The following is a 19,564-nucleotide window of genomic DNA, read 5'->3' on the forward strand; positions in this document are numbered from 1 at the left end:
CCGAAACTTTCTGATCGAACGTAAAATGTTCTCTACTTTTTTTTCTAATTCCAAATAAGTGTCAGGTACTTTTAGGTGGAGAAAACAATTTGTGTATGTATATATATCCCAATACCTACACTACAATCTGTTACATCATAAAGGTTTTACAGCGACAGAAAGCATTGCTTGAAAAAACAAAGCTCTAATAAAGTATATTTTTTCCACAGAGAACGGAAAAAAAAACTCCCGAAAAAATGGGCCCTTCAGGTGACACACTCTACGTTTCTGTAAATGTTCCTATTATCCAAATCCTACTGCTATTTCGGGGGTTTCTGATCGATCAGGTGGGGGCTCAGGCTAAGAGTCTGTGCGCGCTCTTGACAGACGGGGGACAACAGCTGTGCGCGCTGTGGGCCTCTTGCCAGCATGCAAATTAGGGCCGGCGGCGCCTGCGCTGATTGGACCGGCCTTCCGCTCGGAGGGCCGGGATTGGCTGCGGTTAAAAAGGACACGCGGAGGAGAAGAGCGGCGCGTCAGAGCACGAGGGGAGGTGGCGTGATGACGTAGGGGTCTGGGAAGGTTTAAATGGGAAGAGGCCGGGCCAGTTCATCAATGAAATAGTAAAGAGAGGAGGGTACTCTGGAAGACGAGAAAAAGGGAGCAAACAACTTCAAAACTTAGTTCTCTGTTTGTAAATCCTGAGGTTCATTTTCCTTCCATTTTCATTGACCTGTTTAACAAGACCAAGATCGAGTTAATCGACAAAATGAAATACATTATAGGCATTGGCGGGTAAGTACAACCGTTTCTTCATTTGAAAGAGAACTGTTATTAACATAGCTACCTTAAAAAACAAAAAATACGGATCAGGCCAGCTTTTCTCATTGGCTTGTCCAGGGCAGGGCGAAACATTCTACTTTTTAGTTCTTAAATAAACCTCTGTACAGTACAGGAGAATCTGTCGAGGAAGGCGGTCCTAGTAACATACTATAAAATACACCGGTAAGCTTTCTGACTCCTAGACGGGAATGGCGCCTTAATTTAAACAACTTTTTTTAAGAAGTAAATGTTAAATTAAGATTTAATGTCTTACGTTTTTGTGAGGTGTAGTTAAAACTTATTGTATCTGCAGTTTTCAGAAATAAGAGGTGGGGAGCAGGGGGTCTGGTCAAATATTTCTTACTTCTCGGAGTATAAAGCAAAAAAAACTTCTTATAATTTATTCTAATTAATAATAACGCTGGTAGCTGCTCTGCTGTGCTGCGGGGCGCGTGGCCTCTCTGTGTGGCACGTAGACACGGCTCGGCGCGTGCTTCCAGGAGCGGTTCGAGCGGGAGATTTAAACTGCAGCGCGCGCTCCGCCACACTGAAGCGGAGGGAGGCCGACAGTCGCCGGGCTCAACCGAGAAGAATTTAAAAAATAAACCGTTTCAGCGTTACGCAGTGTGTTCGTTTGATCAATTACGATATATATTTTATTCCCCCCCCCCCCCATTTGAACCTTGTCCTTTTTTGCTATTGTGCATAATAGGGTTGTGGTCTCATTAAAAATGACGTAATGGCTGAAAAATCAAATTTACTTGGATGTGGCGAAGATTTTCTTTTTTTTACATGGCTAGAGATTGCGCAGGGTTATTCGCCACCATTTTAAGGCGTTTTGATGTTTTTCGAGAGTCGTATTGGTGTCCAGGGCGGGAAACCTGAATATGGAATGTCTTTGTGCCCATATCGCCGTGTCCTCCTAATGAAAGTTCATCTTTAGTAAATGTTACGAGGATTTTTACGACTTTTTGTGTTACATCAGGCAATATAACAATCAGTATCATAATAAGATGAGGATTAATTAATGCGACACGTTACAATGTATACGCCACGCAATCAGGAGGTTTAAAATGAGTAGTGCCGTTATGAAGTTTCAATATGGTAATACGCTACAGAATACCAATGCGTATGCAATATATGATCATGAATAATTCTACAAATACTATGTTAGTTCAGTTTTATGTTGACTTGTAATGGTGCGCTAAAACATTTATTCCAACGACAGGCTGTCTAGGGAATTGCGCCAAAACTGCCCCCCTCCCCCATTGCCTTCTTGCTACAGATGGTATAAACTCGGCTTTTCCAGCCGCTTGTAAGAACTACAGGTCGCTTTCTTTCTGCTGTGTGCAACCCTGTATTAATTCTCTTCTGCTATGTGCTTAAAATTCCTATTTAGCGTGACCAATGGTGGGAAAACCACTTTGACGAATAAGCTTATCAAAGCACTGCCAAACTGTTGCGTGGTACATCAAGATGACTTTTTCAAGGTAAGTATTCAGCTACAGATCTAGAAACAAGTGTTTAAATTTACAGTTTGAAAATATGCCAAATAAGTTTTCTAACTTGTGCAGTAACGTCTGGTTTTGTGAATTGTGTAACTTTTTAAAAAGCTGTTTAAGAGTATGGGGTCTGTTTGCTGGAATGGAAGGGGGAGCATTCAGTTGCTTTTCTAGGTGAATTTGGTAGTATCCTGAAGCAAAGTTACTGCCCCCATGTTTAACTGTCTTCTAATTGAAGATGTTTACAAGTCATGCAAAACAAATCATGCACTTGTAGCATAATAACTTGGCTTTTCTTTTGCATGCTTGGGTCGGAATCAATTGTACGTCTGATATGAGCTCGGTATTCTATGGCTGAATGACGCATTGTGAGCTAGCGATTGCAAAAGAAGTGCGGATTAGTTTTCAGCCATCACACTGGTGGTCATAGTATAGCGTTTCCACAAACAATCCTCTTTTTAAAAAGCATTCATATCCATGAACTTGTGCACTTCTCTTGCTAATCTATAGCATTTCTAACCTCGGCTAATAACATTAAAAGCTCTGTGGACTAAACTCTTTCTTGCATGTGAATGTGCCACTTCACGTAAAACTGTTTTGGGCTCCTGTAGAACCTGAAGACTTTCAGACTGAAGCACCTGGGGGTTTGAGTATAGGCTTAGCAGCTAAGCCATAAACCTGCCTGTGCACAATTTAGTGGGTACATGTATTCATGCAAGCTTTTTTTCCTGCAGTCTTAAGTGCCTCGGTGGGGGGTGGGGGTGGGGTAATTTTGCTTCCATCCAGTTGGATGATTGCCTGTGAATGCAGTGCTGCTGCTTCCATCTTGCAAAGGTCCTGTGTGATTCTTGGACTGTCTATACAGAACCCCTGGGTGCCTACATAGTAATCTCTCCCCCTTGTACTCCTGTGACCACGTAGTCCCTATAGTTGCCTTCTGTGTGCGTCTGGCTTCTAGAGTTCAGGATGTAATCCGATCTGCCCGATGGCTCACCCTGAGTTTGCAGCATTGTTTTATTGGTCACTGTTATTTCAGCCACAAGATCAGATAGAAGTCGGGGAGGACGGCTTTAGACAGTGGGATGGTAAGATTGGTTTTTGCTGTAGGAAACCAATAAAGCTTTTGTATAGATGTTTAACTTTTTATAATTAAACCAAATTACATTCTACATTTTAATGGTAGAATCTGATCTTCATATTTCTTAAATTGGTTTGTTTCCCTTGAGTAACAGTCTTGTCTGTATTTCTCCCCCCGTCCCCTTTTGTCCGTAGTGATCACAGCCCTAGACATGGAGGCCATGACGAGCACCGTCAAGGCGTGGAGCGAGAACCCGGTGAAGTTCGCCCGCTCTCACGGGGTGAGTGTGACCCCTGTGACGGAGGAGTCGGATCCTGACAGGGAGGTCCACATCCTGATCGTGGAAGGCTTCCTTCTCTACAACTACAGGTGAGCTCGTGCACCGGTGTGGTGTGGGGAAGCTGGAGAGGGCTCCTTTGTTGTGCTGTCAAGAGTGGCCCATTTCTCAAAACGTGGCCACCGGGCTAGATAGGCCTGAATGGCGTCCTCCCATTTGGCAAATCGAAGGTTTTCCTACTGCCCTTTCTTGAAGGTATTGGCATCAGTATGGCTGGGTGGCTTGTTCCCATCTTGCACAGTGTGTGGTTTGGAGAGCCTCTGTCTCCACGTATAGCTATAGAGATACACTGAAGTTGTAGGGGAATTCTTATCCTAGTTAAAATGAGATTGTGATCCTTCTACGTTGGCAGGTAGTTACTTAAGGAATCGCAAGAGATGCCAATAGTGAATGGCTAAGGTTAGCAAGGTCTAAGCTTTGAGTGGGCTGAGGTGTGGGGACCCCCGAGCAGTGAAGCACAGGGCTTGAGATAAGCAGGGTGTTGCCACTAGAGGTTGTGCTGGTTTGCTTTGACCTGTTTGGGGTCACAGAAGGTTAACATGTTCTCCAGCTGTCTTATCTGGGCTCTGTTAGTCACCGTGGCAAATGGTGAAAGATCCCACTGCTTCTCTGATGTAATATTCTGAGCTCTACATATTTGACGGGGGAACCAAAGAGGTGGAGATTTTTTTTGAGTTGAGAGAAAACTGCTTAAAGTTGTACATTACTCCATTAATCCTCTTCCTAAATTAGGCAAGTCCAAATGTGCAGTTTTAAAATATTGCAATATTGTGACTCTGTGTAGATGTCCTGGAATGATTTTTTTTTTTTTTCCCCTGCAGGCCTTTGCTTGATGTATATGACAAGCGCTACTACATTGCCATTCCATATGAAGAGTGCAAGAGGAGGAGAAGGTAGGCTGTGCTTCTATGCCTTTATTCACCTCTTAAAATAAACTGCTGTTTGCCCTGCTGGCTACTGTATCTCTGCCCTAGATTAACAACTGTGTCATCTTTAGTTGACTTTGAGTCACTGTTTTGAGTGTTTCAAGAGCTAGCGAGAGGATTAAGGGCTTCTCTTTATTTTTCAGCACACGGAAATACACTGTTCCCGACCCCCCTGGTCTGTTTGATGGCCACGTGTGGCCCATGTACTTGAAGCACAGGAAAGAAATGGAGGCTAAAAACGTGGATGTTGGTAGGTGGCGACTTTACATTGGATGAGTGGGTGTGCCGTAAAACCAGTTGAGGAACTTGCAACATAATTGCTTGCCTACAAATCTTGGCATAGACCAAAAGATCAATCCTAGGCCTTATGCATTCACTGTGCAATGAGTACAGATATGCTTTTGGCACATTTCAGGTATTCAGTCATCTTTTTATTACAGCATATCTTGATGGTTTGAAGTCCAAAGATGAGATCTATAACCAGGTGTATGAAGACATCCAGAACACGCTGCTAAATCGTTTATAGGTAAGGAGCTGTGACCTTTTAGCTTATTTTAAGATCCTGTGGAATGTGATTGAGTCATTGACGCTTTCCTTTTCTCTTTTCAGCGGAGACTGCAGCTCTGAAGACCCATGTACAGAATTGTAAATAGAATCATCATTAGGATAGTATTCAGGCTGTTAATCCTTTTTTTTTTATTTTTTTTGGGATTACCTGTGGAAGATTTTGTAAATAGGATGAAGGAACTTTAACTTATTTTAAGAAGTTGATAGCAATTTTATTTTTGGTATTTTATACTGTTCTGTATAAGGTAGTGATCGAATCAGTTTTAAAAACCTGTTGCTTACATTTCTTGCCATAAGATGTGTGCCAAGGTAACATGCAGCTCGGCTGAGGTGCAAAATGTTTTCTTCAGAACCTTGCTAATGTAGATCCTGCAATGTGAGCCATTCTCTGTTTAAACAGGTTTGTCACTACATTTAAAAACTCTCATAACCAGATTTGTGTCCTGGTCTTGAATTTTAATACACATGGTCACCAATAGCTAAATGCACATCTGAGTGGCTAAGCACCTTAACACCACCTTTTATAAGTGGTCTCCTTAAAGTAAAATAGTGATGCTTCACCCTCATATAAAACCATCTTCCATAATAGGTTATTTTTTTTCCTTTAGGATCTGAAAGGGTCTTGCGGTGGCAGCTTGCCAAATTGTGACCTTAACACTGCAAAGTCAGCTTGGATAATCTTAAATGGCAACTCACACCTGAAGAAGGCTCCACAGCCGAAACATTGTTTTTTTTTTTCTTCTCTTTTCAGCATAGAAAAAACCTGTTACTTGTTCCTTTGAATTTTAAATGGCACTTTGTTTGCTGCAATAATACTAGAACTGTTGGCTTGGAGTCCTGTTCTTTAGCCAAATGCTTATGTTGGCAAAGAGAATAAGGATACTCATATTTCAAACAGTTGGTCTTCGGAGCATATAACTTGTATCCCAAGAAAAGTAAATGCCAACTTCTAAAGAGGCTACTAACCATTATCAGTTCAAGCTGATGTATACAATTGTCTAATTCCCTTCTAGATGAAGGGGAAAAGCCTCCTATTCCAGCTGTCTTTGAGGTTACAATGCAATTCAATCTTGCTGTACTGTTAAAGGAAATGTAGGTTGGTAATTTTGTTTTAAAATTGCTTTGTAGTTCATACACTGTTCACTGCAGGCAGTACAATGGTTTCAATTCTCTAGCCAATAGCCTCTGGCCATTGAGGGTGTAAAACCCCTCCTCTCTGCCCTCACAAGTCCTTCACCACTTACATTCATTATTTCCATAACAGTACGTAGAGTGGTAGACCTTTACGCCCTGTTGTGCCTATTTGCCGCTTAAAGTGCGATTGTTCACAGGAGCTGTTCCAGGCAGGGTGGTTTGTTGTTGCAAGTCTTCAGTCTTTTATGGAGGCTTGCAGTTCTTTCCATATCTCCCTCACAGAGACCCCCCCCCTGCAGGGTTCTCTTCATCCCTCAGGCCTGCAGTGTTTTATCTTCCTCCACGTTGTGTAGGATAAGGGGATTTGTTCCCCAAGTCCCTCCTGGTAAAGAACCAGTAGCCAGATAGTTACTGTCCTTCCGTCCACTCTGGTTAATGACCCCCTTGCAACCACCACCACCATAAGACTGGGAGGTCAGCACTGTGTTCTCTCCCAGAAGCTGGACTATGGGGATCCAGTCTCTCCCTTACTGATTGGGTGAAATCGCCCCCAAAGCACATGTTGCGGTGTCCACTGACCATGAGTCCCACAGACGGGGAATCTGAGGGTGAGGTTGTTTGTTTATAGGGGGGGTGGAGGATTGGAAGAGTTCAATTACTGTTTTTTAAAAGCTCATAAATTTAAAAAAGGCCGGATTGAATTTATTTTTTGGATACCATGACACAACTGCATTATACTTGGGCTTGGTCCAGTTTCCAGCTTTGGTTTTAAGCCTGAGGTCCCTGCTGGTATTGCAAATAGATCAAGCAGCCTGACCTACAGTTGTGGATTCCCCTCCACAAATGTGTTCTACAGTGCAGATTAATTTCACTCCAGGGTATAAATATTTACTCGGGTAGCATTTGGAGCAAGAAGCTGTTCTCTGTGTTACTGGGCACACAGCAACCCAAGGTTTGTGTGTGTGTGTGGTGCTGCAGGCAGTGAAGTGCATTGTGCCTGCCAGCTTTCTTGCACATTATTTTAATCTGCGCTCGTTTTGTAATTCACGTTGAATGCAAAGCTTATACCTCACAGGGTTCCTCACCAGCCCCTGTCCACCTGCATAGAAGAGAATTAGTCTAAATTGGCTAAGGTGCACGCACCTGAATGGAAACAAGTGCTTTGAGCAGAGAGAGTTGTCACTCTAGTAGTGATGTGGATGAGATGCATAAAGGTGAAAACAACAGAGAACATAAATGCTCAGTGTAGCTGGTCTGAAATAACACAAGATGCGTTTGCTTGAAAAAAAGACCATGTGTTCTGTTGGTTCGTTTCACATCTGCTTCCGTGAGTTTTCCAGTCAGTATTAAACCACTCAATACTTCTATGTGCACTTTTGTATGCCATCCACACCTACGATTTCCTTCGGGATCTTCGTGCACCTTGAGGTTTATTTTCTAACCCCAAGGGCTGATCTAATGGAAAATTAATTGGCATCTCTGACGGGCCAGGATTGCACACCAGCAAAGCCAGAGCGCTGATGTGATTTCCACACGCGCTTTGGCGCGTGTGAACGTCTTCTCAGGGCGGGGAGGTGCAAATGCCTTCACAGGCACACAGGAACACGGGCCACAGACGAGCACCTGAGCCAAGACGGGGTCAGGGGGCCGTGCCACCATAGCTGAAACCTGAGCAAGGCTTGCTTAGCTGCTAGAATATCCCCTTCTCTGCCTTCATGGGCATAAGTATCATTCAGTGCAGCAGAAATTAACTCCAGCAGGTGAAGTACAGGATACAGCTCACACAGGGTCAAATAGGCATTTGAGACACCCTCATGTTTTTCCTATTTCCTATTGAACACCTGAAGAAGGATCCACATCCAAAATGTTGTGTCCCTTTTGCGGAGATCTTTTCCTTTCTTGTGGGGGCGACGCGCCCCGATAAGTGTCAGCGGTGAGCCTGCCTTTCATCTGGGATGCCCGGACCTTGACAGCTTTGTTGTCTCCAAGCCCGACGTGTCAGTAATTTCGGGAATGGCATTAACACGGCGAGCCCAGCTGCGCCTGGTGCACCAGGGGTTTGTCAGCTCTGATAAAGCCCGCTGACGCTGCGTGCTCTCTCTGCTGTGGCTCCGGTCACATGCTCTGAGGCGTGATGGGTATGTTCCACTGAGGCCCCTGGAATTGAGACACCTCATTGGCTAGAATCTTCTCAGCACCAAAACCGTCCGCTGTCTTGAAATCAATTATTTATACTATACCCCTGTTAACTCTTTGGTTTGCACCAAAAATAAAAGACGCATAACCCCATATCTTCTCTTTCCTATGCTGGGCAAGTGTGCTATTTTTTGTACTGCTGAACCCCAACATTGTCCTGCAAGCACATTCAAAAGTTCAAAAAGGCAAAGCAGTGTAGTGGCAGCCTGATTACAGCAGCGTCTTCGGCTTTCTCTCTCCTGCAAGATCATTTCTGTCGCCTTTGGCTTTTGTCAACCAGATTCCATTTTTAAGCAGTTGCCTTAGAACAGGACCACAGATTGAAGTTCCCAGCCCTCATTGATCAGCAATACATTCCTACAGGCAATAACAGCAATATAGCGAAATCTCTGGGACACACTCACAGGCCACTACACCATCCCACTGGCTCCACGCTCGGCTTATAGAACACATGAGAGGGGGTGGAGCAGCAGAAATGTCTGCTTGGGAATGGAGAACTGAAGGATAATGTGGTGACAGTTGTGTTATGTTGCCAGGGAAGGTCTTAATCCGTACAACATTACACCAGCGATTCCCATCCGGCGATACCTGATTCAGACATTCCAGATGGGTGCCAGCACGTGCTCGCTTCATCGCGGGAATCGGAGGTTCTGAGATTCGAATCTCATCACGACAGCCTCTGAAACTCTGAAAAGCCTTTTTGGAATTCTTGGAAAGTTTCAGAACGGAAAGGCTTTCATGCAGCAAGAAAAAAGTCACTTCTATACTTGTCCTATTAGGTTTTTTTTGGGTGGGGGGGAGTCGGATTGTAGTGTGCTTGAGTTCCTCGTCTTTCTCGTTTTAAACAATTCAGTGCACCCATAGAAAAGAAAAGGCTAAGCTTGCGGATGTTTAGTTTTGCTTTTGAAAACTGGAAAAGCAAAATGAAAAATAAAAAGTGACGCTTGACACAACCTGCTCTCCTAATCTCATGTTCCCCTGTCCAGTCCATACCAGCCACCTCTCTCTCATCCCCAGCTGTTCCTCCACTAATTTTAATTTTATTACCTGGACAATCATGTGCCCCTTTGCAAATAGCTTTTAAATTCTAGTGCCACATTGTGTACTGGCCTGAGGTGCTCCATGTTAAAGGTCACAGTGCCTTTAGGCAGCTTTAAAGTCTGAAGTTTAGCAACTTTAGACCTTCCCAATCTACCCCTGATCGTCATGTAACATATAACACAGCTGAGCTCTGCGATTTCCAGCGTACACCCCCTTAGCTCAGCCCCTTCCTTGACACGCTGCTGAAAGGCAGAGGGTGCTTTCAGATGCAGGCAGGCCGGGGAAAATTTAGACGGGAGGCGAAGGCCTGTGATCACAAGATGCACCCCGCAGGTGGCACTCCAATTACTGCTGAACAGGAAGTGCTTCCACAGGCTGGCCACCCAGAAGATCCACATCCCTTCTGTGGAGCTCCTTCAAGTCCACCGCCACGGACGGAGTTTTCCACAAGCACGTCCGCGTGGCACAGGAGCAGGACAGTTAAGTCCTCTCCACCATGGAGCAGGACAAACTGTAATAAAATGTACAGATTATGTAACACTTGCTTGGCATAGCGCAGGCACCTGATCTCCGTCACTGTGCTGTAATGGTTAATGTCATGAGCCCAGTCACGTCCGAACGTGCCTTTGTCTGATCTCCAAAGCAACTCTTTACCAGGGTCTTTTAGGCACCAATACCTGGTGTCCATCTACACCTGCAAGCCCTACCCCTGATCATCATGTAAGATTCTTTTAACACACAGCTGCACTCTGCAATTTCCCCCAGCTCAGCCCCCTCCTATACACGCTGCTGAAAGGCCGAGAGTACTTTCAGATGCAGGCTGGCTGGGGGACTGTGTTCTATATTTAGCCCAAATGCTTGCAGTGTCAGGAGAGTATATATAGGCCTTTATAAAGAAGGCTATATTCTCTCCTCCTCAGTCACTGGCATGCTGCCCGCCACCCTCCAGCCCTGCCCCCGCCCCACCCCTCCCTCTTGATCACCTGCGGTCACGCTACCCAGCCTGTCTGAACAGCAGAAGCAGGGGAAAGGTCGGGGCTTGACCCCTTATCAAAGAATCCCTCCGTCGTGTCAACAGGGAGCAGCAATGGAAAAAGACAGGGGGAAAAAAAACAAACACACATCTCTATCTTCCCTTTTTTGGGGATCACCAGGATCCTTTCCTTCAGCGATGGGTGCCCAGGCAGGCCCACACATGACAGACACCTGCGCTTCTCATCTGGGCAATACACAGCTCACTCTCTGCTGTTCTAATATTGCTTATGTTCAGAAAATAAAATAGTCATAAGTGGTTGAACAACAAAGCTGAGCAGATAAAAGGTAGGTCATTACCTATTAATTAGGTGTCATGGGTGAAAGTGTGGTTTTCCATTACTTCTCTGCCCCTCTCTTACATCAGTTTCTTGGAGCTTCTGTGTTGTTTAATATTGTGCTCTGCTTTTGGTACGATTCTGCACAACATCTACACCCGAAGGCTTGTTTTCAAGCATTCATCACTTGATGATAATTGAATCATCCAGTTTCAAGCATCAGGTTGCTGTTTTTTCTTTCCAGTTCTTGGCAGTGGCCACAAATGCTTCAACAGCACGGTGAGCAGCAGGTACCTCTCGTCTCGCAATGATAACTGGCCAGACGAAGGGACATCAGCAGGCTGGCAGGAGTCTCCTGAGCATTTTCTCACACGGGACAAAATAGGTCAAGGGCCCTTTGCCAGTGGTCTTGGAGAGCCACTGAGCTGCAGGGGCTGAATTTGAGAGGTCTGCGTGCGTCTGTGCACCCTGGCAACTTGGCCAGCTTTCTCACAGACCCCCCCTCCTGTCTTCTCTAACTGCTACACCAACGATACCCTTGAAGATCCCAACAGACACAGCACAGCTCCAGTCACTGGAAAACACCATGAAACAGGCTGCTCTTTAAACTACACCCAACTGCGATTCCAGAAATGCTGCCAGCTCAAACACGAAAGCAATTTTAGAACAACTCTTAGGTTTGCTATGAACCCCGTATAAACCTGTCTACACTTACTGCAATTTTTCATACTTACATTAAAGCAGAAGCACTGCATGTTGCGCCCCACTGCCTCATTTCCCTGAATGAAATGCGTGGCTGGCTTATGAAAAATGCCCGTTCTATTCCTTTAATGAATTCATTTTATTTAGCCAAGCTGGAAAGTAAGTGTTTCCTCATCTCTTCTGTCACCCATTTCTCTGTTTGTGGTTGCACTTTAATTCAACAGTTCTAAGAATTCCTCTCCAGTACGACGACAAAGATCACACCCACAAATTGTGTGGGGCTGGACATGGTAACGCTCCTGTTGACTGGAGTTGCTGTTCTGTGCAGCTAGTCACCTGTGTGAAGGGGGGTAATGAAGTGATGTAAGAGGTGTATTTGCAAATGAGCTTGCAGGGCCCCAGGGGTAGCACAATAGCTCACGATCCAGGAAGAGGGGAGAACACCGTGTGTGAACAATGAAGGTAGGGATGGAACGATGCTAAACTCGGTATCAAGGCTCTAACAAAAAAAAGATAATTTAATCTGATAAATCAGTGCTGTGATCAAATTTATTTTTGCCAAAAAAAAAGGGTTTAACGTTTTGAATTAGAAATTTCCAAAGCTGTGCTCACACTGGTCAGAGAGTGGGAGTCTCCCCTCTCAGTCTGGAACAGGGAGGGGGGAGACATGGGGGCTGGTGGCCTCTTCTCACAATATAACCCTCGGGGTGATGTAAGTCTGCTGCAGTGCGATAGAGGGGTCCATTTTCCCAGAAAAGCATTAAAATATAAGGAACAAGTCATAGGTTTATTCCCTGCTGAAAAGAGGAGAGAGAGAACACAACGTTTCAGCTGTGAAGCCTTCTTCAGGTGTGAGACCACCTCCAGGTGTGAGACCGCCTCACACCTGAAGAAGGCTTCACAGCCAAAACATTGTGTGTTCTGTCTTCTCTTTTCAGTGTGGAATAAACCTATTACTTGTTCCTTTGCAGCGTATGCATGCTGACGCAGCTCCCCACCTGAACCACTTAAATTATAAGTAATCACACATATCTGTACTTACTTGTACTTAATCCTGGCTAATAAAAATGCATGCACAATGTGGAGTTACCACTTAAAACTGTGTTTTTCGGGTGGTCGTCACCGGACAGCATTCAGTTGGCCTTTGCGGGCTTTATCTAGCCCTTAGGATCCCAAAAACCTAGGAGGAGCAGAAAACCTTAGGTTAGCGAGGGGTTAAGCGAAAGCCTACTCTGAGACTTAGATAACTCTATCTGTGGAATGAAAGCAAAAATTATTTTTGACAGGCCTGGAACTTGATCATGATATACTGTATATGCCAGACCCCACAGGCTTCAAGGGTGAAGGTCGGCTTGCTTTCTAAAAAGCCATGTAATTATTTTGGTTTCGGTTTTTGTTCACCACTGGTTAATAAAGTAAGAGGAGGAAAGGTTAACTTTGAAGCCGGACTTTCAGTGCGGGAGTCTAGGGTGTCCAATCGATTGGAAATACTGTTGCTCTCGTATTTCTTGCGGTCCAAAGGCACTTCTCGCGTTTCCTTTTCTGTTCCTTGTACGTGGTGTCGTGACGCTCATAGCGGCCACATCGTGTAACTGCATCGCGAGCTGTTAAAACTTTGGTCTTTTAATATTTGTATTAATAATAATACCATTTAATTTGAGCGCTTTCACAGACAGTCTGCACCTTATAAGGCCAACTGCAATCTGAGAGGACACAACAGAGTCCTTTTTTTCACTTGCTATGCAATATTACCGGGTCTTTTCAAGCTCTTGACCTACATGTACAGTAATTCTCTGCACTCACTCAGAAAAACATATCGACCATAAAAGAAAGGCGTAGGTATAGGTAAACCCTTCTCTCGGAGAAAAAAAGGGTCCGTATCACATTGACTGCTCACAAGAAACAGCAGATTTCTCACTAACAAAGTGAGCGCCGGAGCCGGGAAACCAAAGCAGGTGTAAAGCAAAACAACGTCAGATATCAAAACTCTTGACACGTTTTTTTTTAAATCAATAAGGCAGTCCTGCTGTTTCGTCACTGTTAATTGCTTTGCCCCAGGGGCTGAGTTTAGCAGTGATCCAGAGACATAAAACCAGGTGTGACCGTTTTTTTTTACCATGTGGTCTTAACACACACGAGGAACAGGTGTGTGTTCAGGTATGAAGAAGGCGCTGCAGCCGAAACGTTGTTTCTTTTGCTTTCGGCGTGGAATAAACCTTTAGCTGTTGGCTTTGCAGAATCTGCGCAGGTAAATACCCCAACTTCTTTAACACACACGCACCTGTGGACCGGCCACAACGCGGCCTTGGTCATAACGGCGCCCGGTGTAACTGCTGCCTGACCCCCCCGCCTGTCTGCGCTCAGCAGGCCTCGGGAATTCCTCAATCGCTGACGTATAGGTCACCGCTTCACCCTCCACGAGTATGGAATTGCATGCAAACTATATATACGCAGCAAAGGAACGAGCAATAGGTTTATTCTATGCTGAAAAGAGAAGAGTGAAAACGCAACGCTTCGGCTGTGACGTCTTCTTCAGGTGTGAGGAAGGGTGCTATATAAACATAGTGCTTTCCAAATAATGCGCCGATCCCCTTATTTTGATTTACGAGATACATCGCATGCTGCAAGTAGACGGTATTCTTACTATTTTGCAGTTATTTTCATAATATTAACGCTTTATCATTAAAAATGTTCTTTTTAATCAGAGGGCAAGTTATTGAGTAATCTCGCGCAACACTCCTCGTCATGTCCAACCCCATCTCACTACATTTTAGCTATTACTGAATCATTAGTATTATTCAGTTAATTGGCTTATTTAATGGAATCCCAAACCCCCGCTATTTTAAAAACAGCAGCATCTACGATAAAGGTTTGCATACTGCATCACCTACAGTACTCCGTATCGTCATTAATTCAGCACATTTTAAATCTACAGGCGACGTTGGTGTTTGCCTGTTTCTGGTCATAATGGTTGTGCAACTGGTTTCCGCGTAGCTTGCTTATTGTGGAGATAGTGCTATTGATTTGGAGGTTCATGGTGTTGTGTGTACGTGTATATTCGATAGAGTGGTATAGGAACTATTTATTCAAGACATCTCAGGCACCATCCTGGAGAATGGGTCTAACAGGACTTCTCCTCTTTTCTGCCCGAATGGCGTGGGATCAGATATCGGTGAGTAAACGCTGATTTAACATCTCTGCGTGAACTGCAAAGCGTCACGCTTGGCTTTTAAAGGTCAAACGGGAGGGAGAGTGAGAGTGGGGGAGAGGGGTCGGTTATCTCAGGGAGTGCTGGCAACACGAGAGCCGGGCCTCACGTGTAGCACAGTGTCGGAGTCTGAATTAATCTATCCCACAAGAGGTGTTAGTCCATTTCGCTTTGAACAAAGACCGATAAGAACTTATCTGTGAAAAACAGTCAAGGTCGCAGGACCAGAGCTTCTGACTGGTCTTTTCGGAGGGAGAAATATCCGCCCTTCTTAGCAGCAGGTGAAAAACATAACGAGCCATAACGAGGGTATTTCAGTGCCCTATTGTCTAAAAAGCAGCGGTCGCAGATTACATGAATACGGCACAATGTAGTGGCTTTTTGGCCATTTAAAAGCATCTGTGAAAGAAGCGTGTCTGTCCCGTGTAGCATCCAGTTTGGTCTGGGGGGGAGGAAAAAGACGACGGGTTTTTTTCCTCTTCCTGTATCTTCCTGCAAGTCAGTGTGTTAAACTACGCCCCGCAAACACCTGAAAGGGACGGTCTTTGTGAGATCGTTTTCCAAGTCCAACTTGGAGACGGTATCGCGCATTAAACCAAGCTGTATCGGCTGGTGCTTTACTAGACAGCACATTTCCCAAGGCGAAGAGAGTAAAAACAAGTGACCCTCTGGAGACCATCAGGGGGAAAAAAGTCACCAGCGTCTCCTTAAGTCACGTTAAGTCTCCGTTCTCTACGACGCATCGGATATAAGGTGGAAACGGACACGCACACAATTCCTTGTAGGGCTTTGATGTTGGAACCCCAGTAAACACCGTCTCTCTCGTTTAATCACACAAGTGGCAGCAAAGGGCCGCGTTGCACACCTAGATTAGTGAAATGAAATATATATTTTTAAGCAGCAGAGAATAATACGCTAGAAACCTATATATGAACAACCACTTAAGACAATTCCATTATTTTCACAGTTTTATTAAACACCGGGGATTCCTGGAGCAACCAGGAACATTGTTTTAGAAACAAAGCACATGTACACAGTAAATATTTTAACCAAGTCATTAGGCAGTCTGTGCCACATAGAGACATTGTGACCATTGGTGCAAATACCATTTTTGACATGGTGTTTGGTTTATTTATTTTAGTTTCTTTTGTCCTCCAACAAGTTCAGCTCTTTCAACACAGCGTTTATACTTACTGTTTAGGCTACTACTTTGTAATTAGAATTCAGCTCGCGGATCAGGGTCTTGTGCGGCTGTCGAGACGGAGCTCTGCTCCACTTATAGACTGACAGAGGGGCGGTTCGACCAGGGAGACGGGCGGAAAAGAGTCACGGGATGCCCGAGTTAAAATAGCCCGGTTTCCTGGCCATATTTGGCTGTCCGTGAGGCTTGGCAGCCAGCAGCCGCGTTATCGGTTTCGGCCTCGCTGCAGATTCGAATAAGCGGGGTCACGCCTCTGTCCCAGCGTGTCTCTTCTCTCTCCCGCGTTAGCCGGCTTCAAGGAATGTTTCCAGCAGAAGTCCAGATCGTTGCAAAACCCGACTTGGATAAGAGCACGGGGCCGGGCACCTGTTTGCCATGCGGAGGGGGACGTGGGGATCTATACGGATGGTTTTCCGCTGAAGCTGAAGAAAACGACATGATTTATTATGATGTCCAAACACATCAAATAACAATGCGCACGTTATTATTAATGGAAACAGCAGTGGTAGTATTGCACACATTCGTAGTATTGTGCATTACTAGTGAAAGTAGTATTGTACACATTAGTTGTTGTATTAGTAGGAGAATCGATAGTATTTGTACTTACCTACATAAAGAGTAGGTCCGCACCAAGGGAAAAGTGCAGTTATTACTGTAAGAGTTATCCCTTGATCTCACACGTGACCTTGTTATTGCACAACAACAATGACCTCCTAATAACCCCCCTCTCTGAACTGGCTTCATTCTCTGGGAGCTGGTGTGTGGGGAGCGTACTGCGCACTCTGGCTGCTGTCTGATCATCCAGGCGGGGGTACACACTGGTGGTGGTGGAGGGGACCCCCGTGACCTGTAAAGCGCTTTATAAGTGTGAGGAATTATTATTATTATAATTATTATTATTATTATAATTATTATTATTACTTTCTTCTGCTCCTCCTTTTGTCAGGACAATTTGTAGGTAAAGTGCCAGTGACCTATTTATTATACTGAGCCCAGTATTCCTGTATTCCTGCTGGCAGGTGGAGCAGGGGAGTGCGATCTGCACGTCACCACGTGCTATCGGGTTACTGACCGACTCTGTAACCCGTCACCCCTTCTGAGCGCTGGGGTCAGGTTCTGGTGCAGCCCAGTAACAGGTGGGCTGAGTCACCGAGCGGCACCGTCACGCTGAGCAATACATTCATTTCCGCGTCACCGACACGTCTGTGGTCGGGTTTGTTACCGTGTTACGGTGCGTCTGCATTTGTCCGCCTACCGCACCGTAAACCGTTAATGTCGATAAACCTCATCAAAGGATTCAGTTAGTAAGAAAAACGAACACACCTGGTTATCAGTTCTTTCTGCCTCAGCGACACACTGAAGCAGAGAAGTACCTAGCTGGTTGGATTGTTATTTCAACAGAAACGTACACGGGGCGCTTCTGATTAACAGCCAAACATTGCCCCCTTGTGGTCAGTTTGCGATGTGGCTTTTTTTTAAACAATGTCTAAATTCGGAGGTTAATTGGATGTTTTTAAAACAACAGCATTTAAATTGGTCTCAAAGACCTCGGCTGCGCACTTGATTCCGTAGACAGGCCGGCTCCCTTTCGACGTCTAAGGCAGCCTCTTTCCCAAGAGCTTGAGAGGTATACCTTGTTGGAGCGCTAGCAGTGTGTTATAAACCAGGGGGCGTCCTGTTGTCACCAGCCCCAACACTCACTCACAGTCTTGGTATGGATTTCCAATACTGCGCTTTCAGTACCAGGCCGGCGACAGCACCGCCTTCCCAAACTCCCAGCGCGCCCCTCTCTGCTTTTCTGCAAAGGTATTTGCCGTTAATATAAACTCACAGGGGCTATTTTCAGAGCTCCGGTCCAGTTTTAGAACATCCCTTAGACGGAAAGAAAGCGCCCCCTTTCGATTTTCCGTATTCTGTAGGAGAAGGTAATTTTTTTAATTATTTCAAGTAGGAAGCGGTCTCAGCATGTACGGGTTTATTCCATGTTTGTGTTTCTTTTCTTCTCTCTTCAACGATTCGGCTGTGGAGTCTTCTTCAGGTGTCCAAAATTAAATAGTGTGCGATATTAACGGGAGAGGACTTGTAGATTTTCTCCTTTCCATTCAGTCTAAGCTTAATCATCCACTAGGAGCAATGTGTTGGGGCTCTGATCCAAAACAAAATAAAACAACAACAAACGTTCTGTTATTGAATTCATATTAGATGGATGTTGGAACTCTAGTGGGTCCTCTGTTCTGTTCAGAATTTGCTTACCGAACCACTGGCTTGGGTTGTGTGATAGGGCATGTCGGAGTCCTTCACGGCCAAGAGACTGAAATTGCAAAACTAAAAACATTTTAATTTCTGTAATGAGTCCCAATACTTTCTATATTTAGGAGTCTTAATCTTCCAGACATCATGGCTTTGATCCGAACACCAGCGTTAAGGCGACTGGCTTCTGCATTTTTTTAAAAAAAGACTGTTAATAATTCTTTTCATAAGAAGTCTAATAAAATACACAGGGGCTGAATCAATAAATAGAGTCCTCAACAGACACTTCACTTGTTCTTAGTCACACACGGTTCCGTGTCAGTGTGAGCGTGATATAACGAAAGAACAAACTGGAAGAAATAAAAAAAAAACAAGCTGTGAATATCAAGACCAGATGTGTTTGTTGCTTTCATAGCCGGAGTGATCAGGCTACCAGCGGGCTAGAATGGCCTCGTCTTGTTTTATAATCCTTCACATGTTTGTACTGGCTCGGAGAGAATAGGACGTTTAATTAGAATGAAAATGAGTTCTGCAAAATGACTATGTAGCTGATTCTCACAGGAAGTGAATGGGGGGAACTCCACCTTATTCTTAATCTTTAATCTCAAATCAGGAGCAAGACGGAAAGTTCTCGTGAAGCAAATCTTACTTATAGAAAAATAAATAGAACTCCAACCTTGCTTTGTTTGACCGGATTTGCAGAACTGTATATAAATATGTTTCCTGCTGAGCTCCCTAAATGTTGGCGGAAACGGGTTTTGTAGTGTAAACTCTGACGCCCAGCCCGGTGCCATCGAGGCGCGAACACGGTATCCGTGTTTGGGACACCGCACTGAGGATGTTGCCTGCAGACCCCTGTATTTCCGAAACGAGGTGAACCCATTTCTGTGCTCCAGACCTAAATGCGCAGGACTGTAAATTTGGTTTAATAAAACTAAAGTGATAAAACGACCGTCGGTGGCGCTTAGCGTTTCTCATTAATTAAGAAGTGACCAGTCAATAGAGGCCCTTTTAATTACTGCTTGATCCCATCAACTGAAGAAGGTCACTTCCTAGATCCAAAACAGTTCAGAACTACAGTTCTTCCCCGAATCCATTCAGGATCCAAAAAGGGGGTACAATACCCTCAATGGGACTTCGGTGTCTTTAGCTTTTGTAGCGAGGTCATGAATCCACTCCATTGGGCTGCAAAGGAAGTAATATTCCATGCTGAAAAGAGATCAGCATGGAATAAACCTATGACTTGTTCCATAACTCCCCATCGTTGTGATTAATAACTCATATTAACAATGTGAAGGTGTGATCATATGC

At 44.7% G+C, this 19,564-nt stretch overlaps 1 protein-coding gene and 1 long non-coding RNA gene across 3 annotated transcripts; one reads left to right on the top strand and one right to left on the bottom strand.

Annotated features, from left to right (window-relative positions):
* The first annotated feature begins 600 nt into the window (after positions 1-600).
* Positions 601-5,644, top strand: mibp (muscle-specific beta 1 integrin binding protein). Of its 2 annotated transcripts, XM_088622043.1 has the most exons (8): positions 601-774; positions 2,201-2,291; positions 3,340-3,388; positions 3,576-3,750; positions 4,540-4,611; positions 4,788-4,894; positions 5,085-5,170; positions 5,254-5,644. In XM_088622043.1, exons 1-7 carry the CDS (start codon positions 749-751, stop codon positions 5,168-5,170), a joined length of 606 nt encoding a protein of 201 aa, XP_088478169.1. In that variant the 5' UTR covers positions 601-748; the 3' UTR covers positions 5,254-5,644. The 2 variants fall into 2 exon arrangements, with proteins under 2 accessions (XP_088478169.1, XP_088478170.1); XM_088622044.1 differs by lacking the exon at positions 3,340-3,388 and having other exon boundaries at positions 602-774.
* Positions 5,645-15,757: 10,113 nt separating this feature from the next.
* Positions 15,758-16,863, bottom strand: LOC148639138 (uncharacterized). Its single transcript, XR_015930806.1, has 2 exons — positions 16,611-16,863; positions 15,758-16,425 (listed from the first exon to the last, which is right to left on the bottom strand). It is a non-coding gene; the product is annotated as an uncharacterized LOC148639138 (long non-coding RNA).
* Between the last annotated feature and the right edge of the window lie 2,701 nt (positions 16,864-19,564).

The sequence above is a fragment of the Lepisosteus platostomus genome, chromosome 27 (assembly GCF_059453375.1).
Source record: "Lepisosteus platostomus isolate fLepPlt1 chromosome 27, fLepPlt1.hap1, whole genome shotgun sequence".
NCBI lineage: Eukaryota > Metazoa > Chordata > Actinopteri > Semionotiformes > Lepisosteidae > Lepisosteus > Lepisosteus platostomus.

Bases quoted from the DNA above. Each gene is read 5' to 3' on its own strand.
- mibp (XM_088622043.1), top strand. From the start codon at position 749: ATGAAATACATTATAGGCATTGGCGG. The intron at 4,612-4,787 runs GTAGGCTGTGCT...TTTATTTTTCAG, and splicing joins GAGTGCAAGAGGAGGAGAAG to CACACGGAAATACACTGTTC. The intron at 4,895-5,084 runs GTAGGTGGCGAC...TTTTTATTACAG, and splicing joins GGCTAAAAACGTGGATGTTG to CATATCTTGATGGTTTGAAG.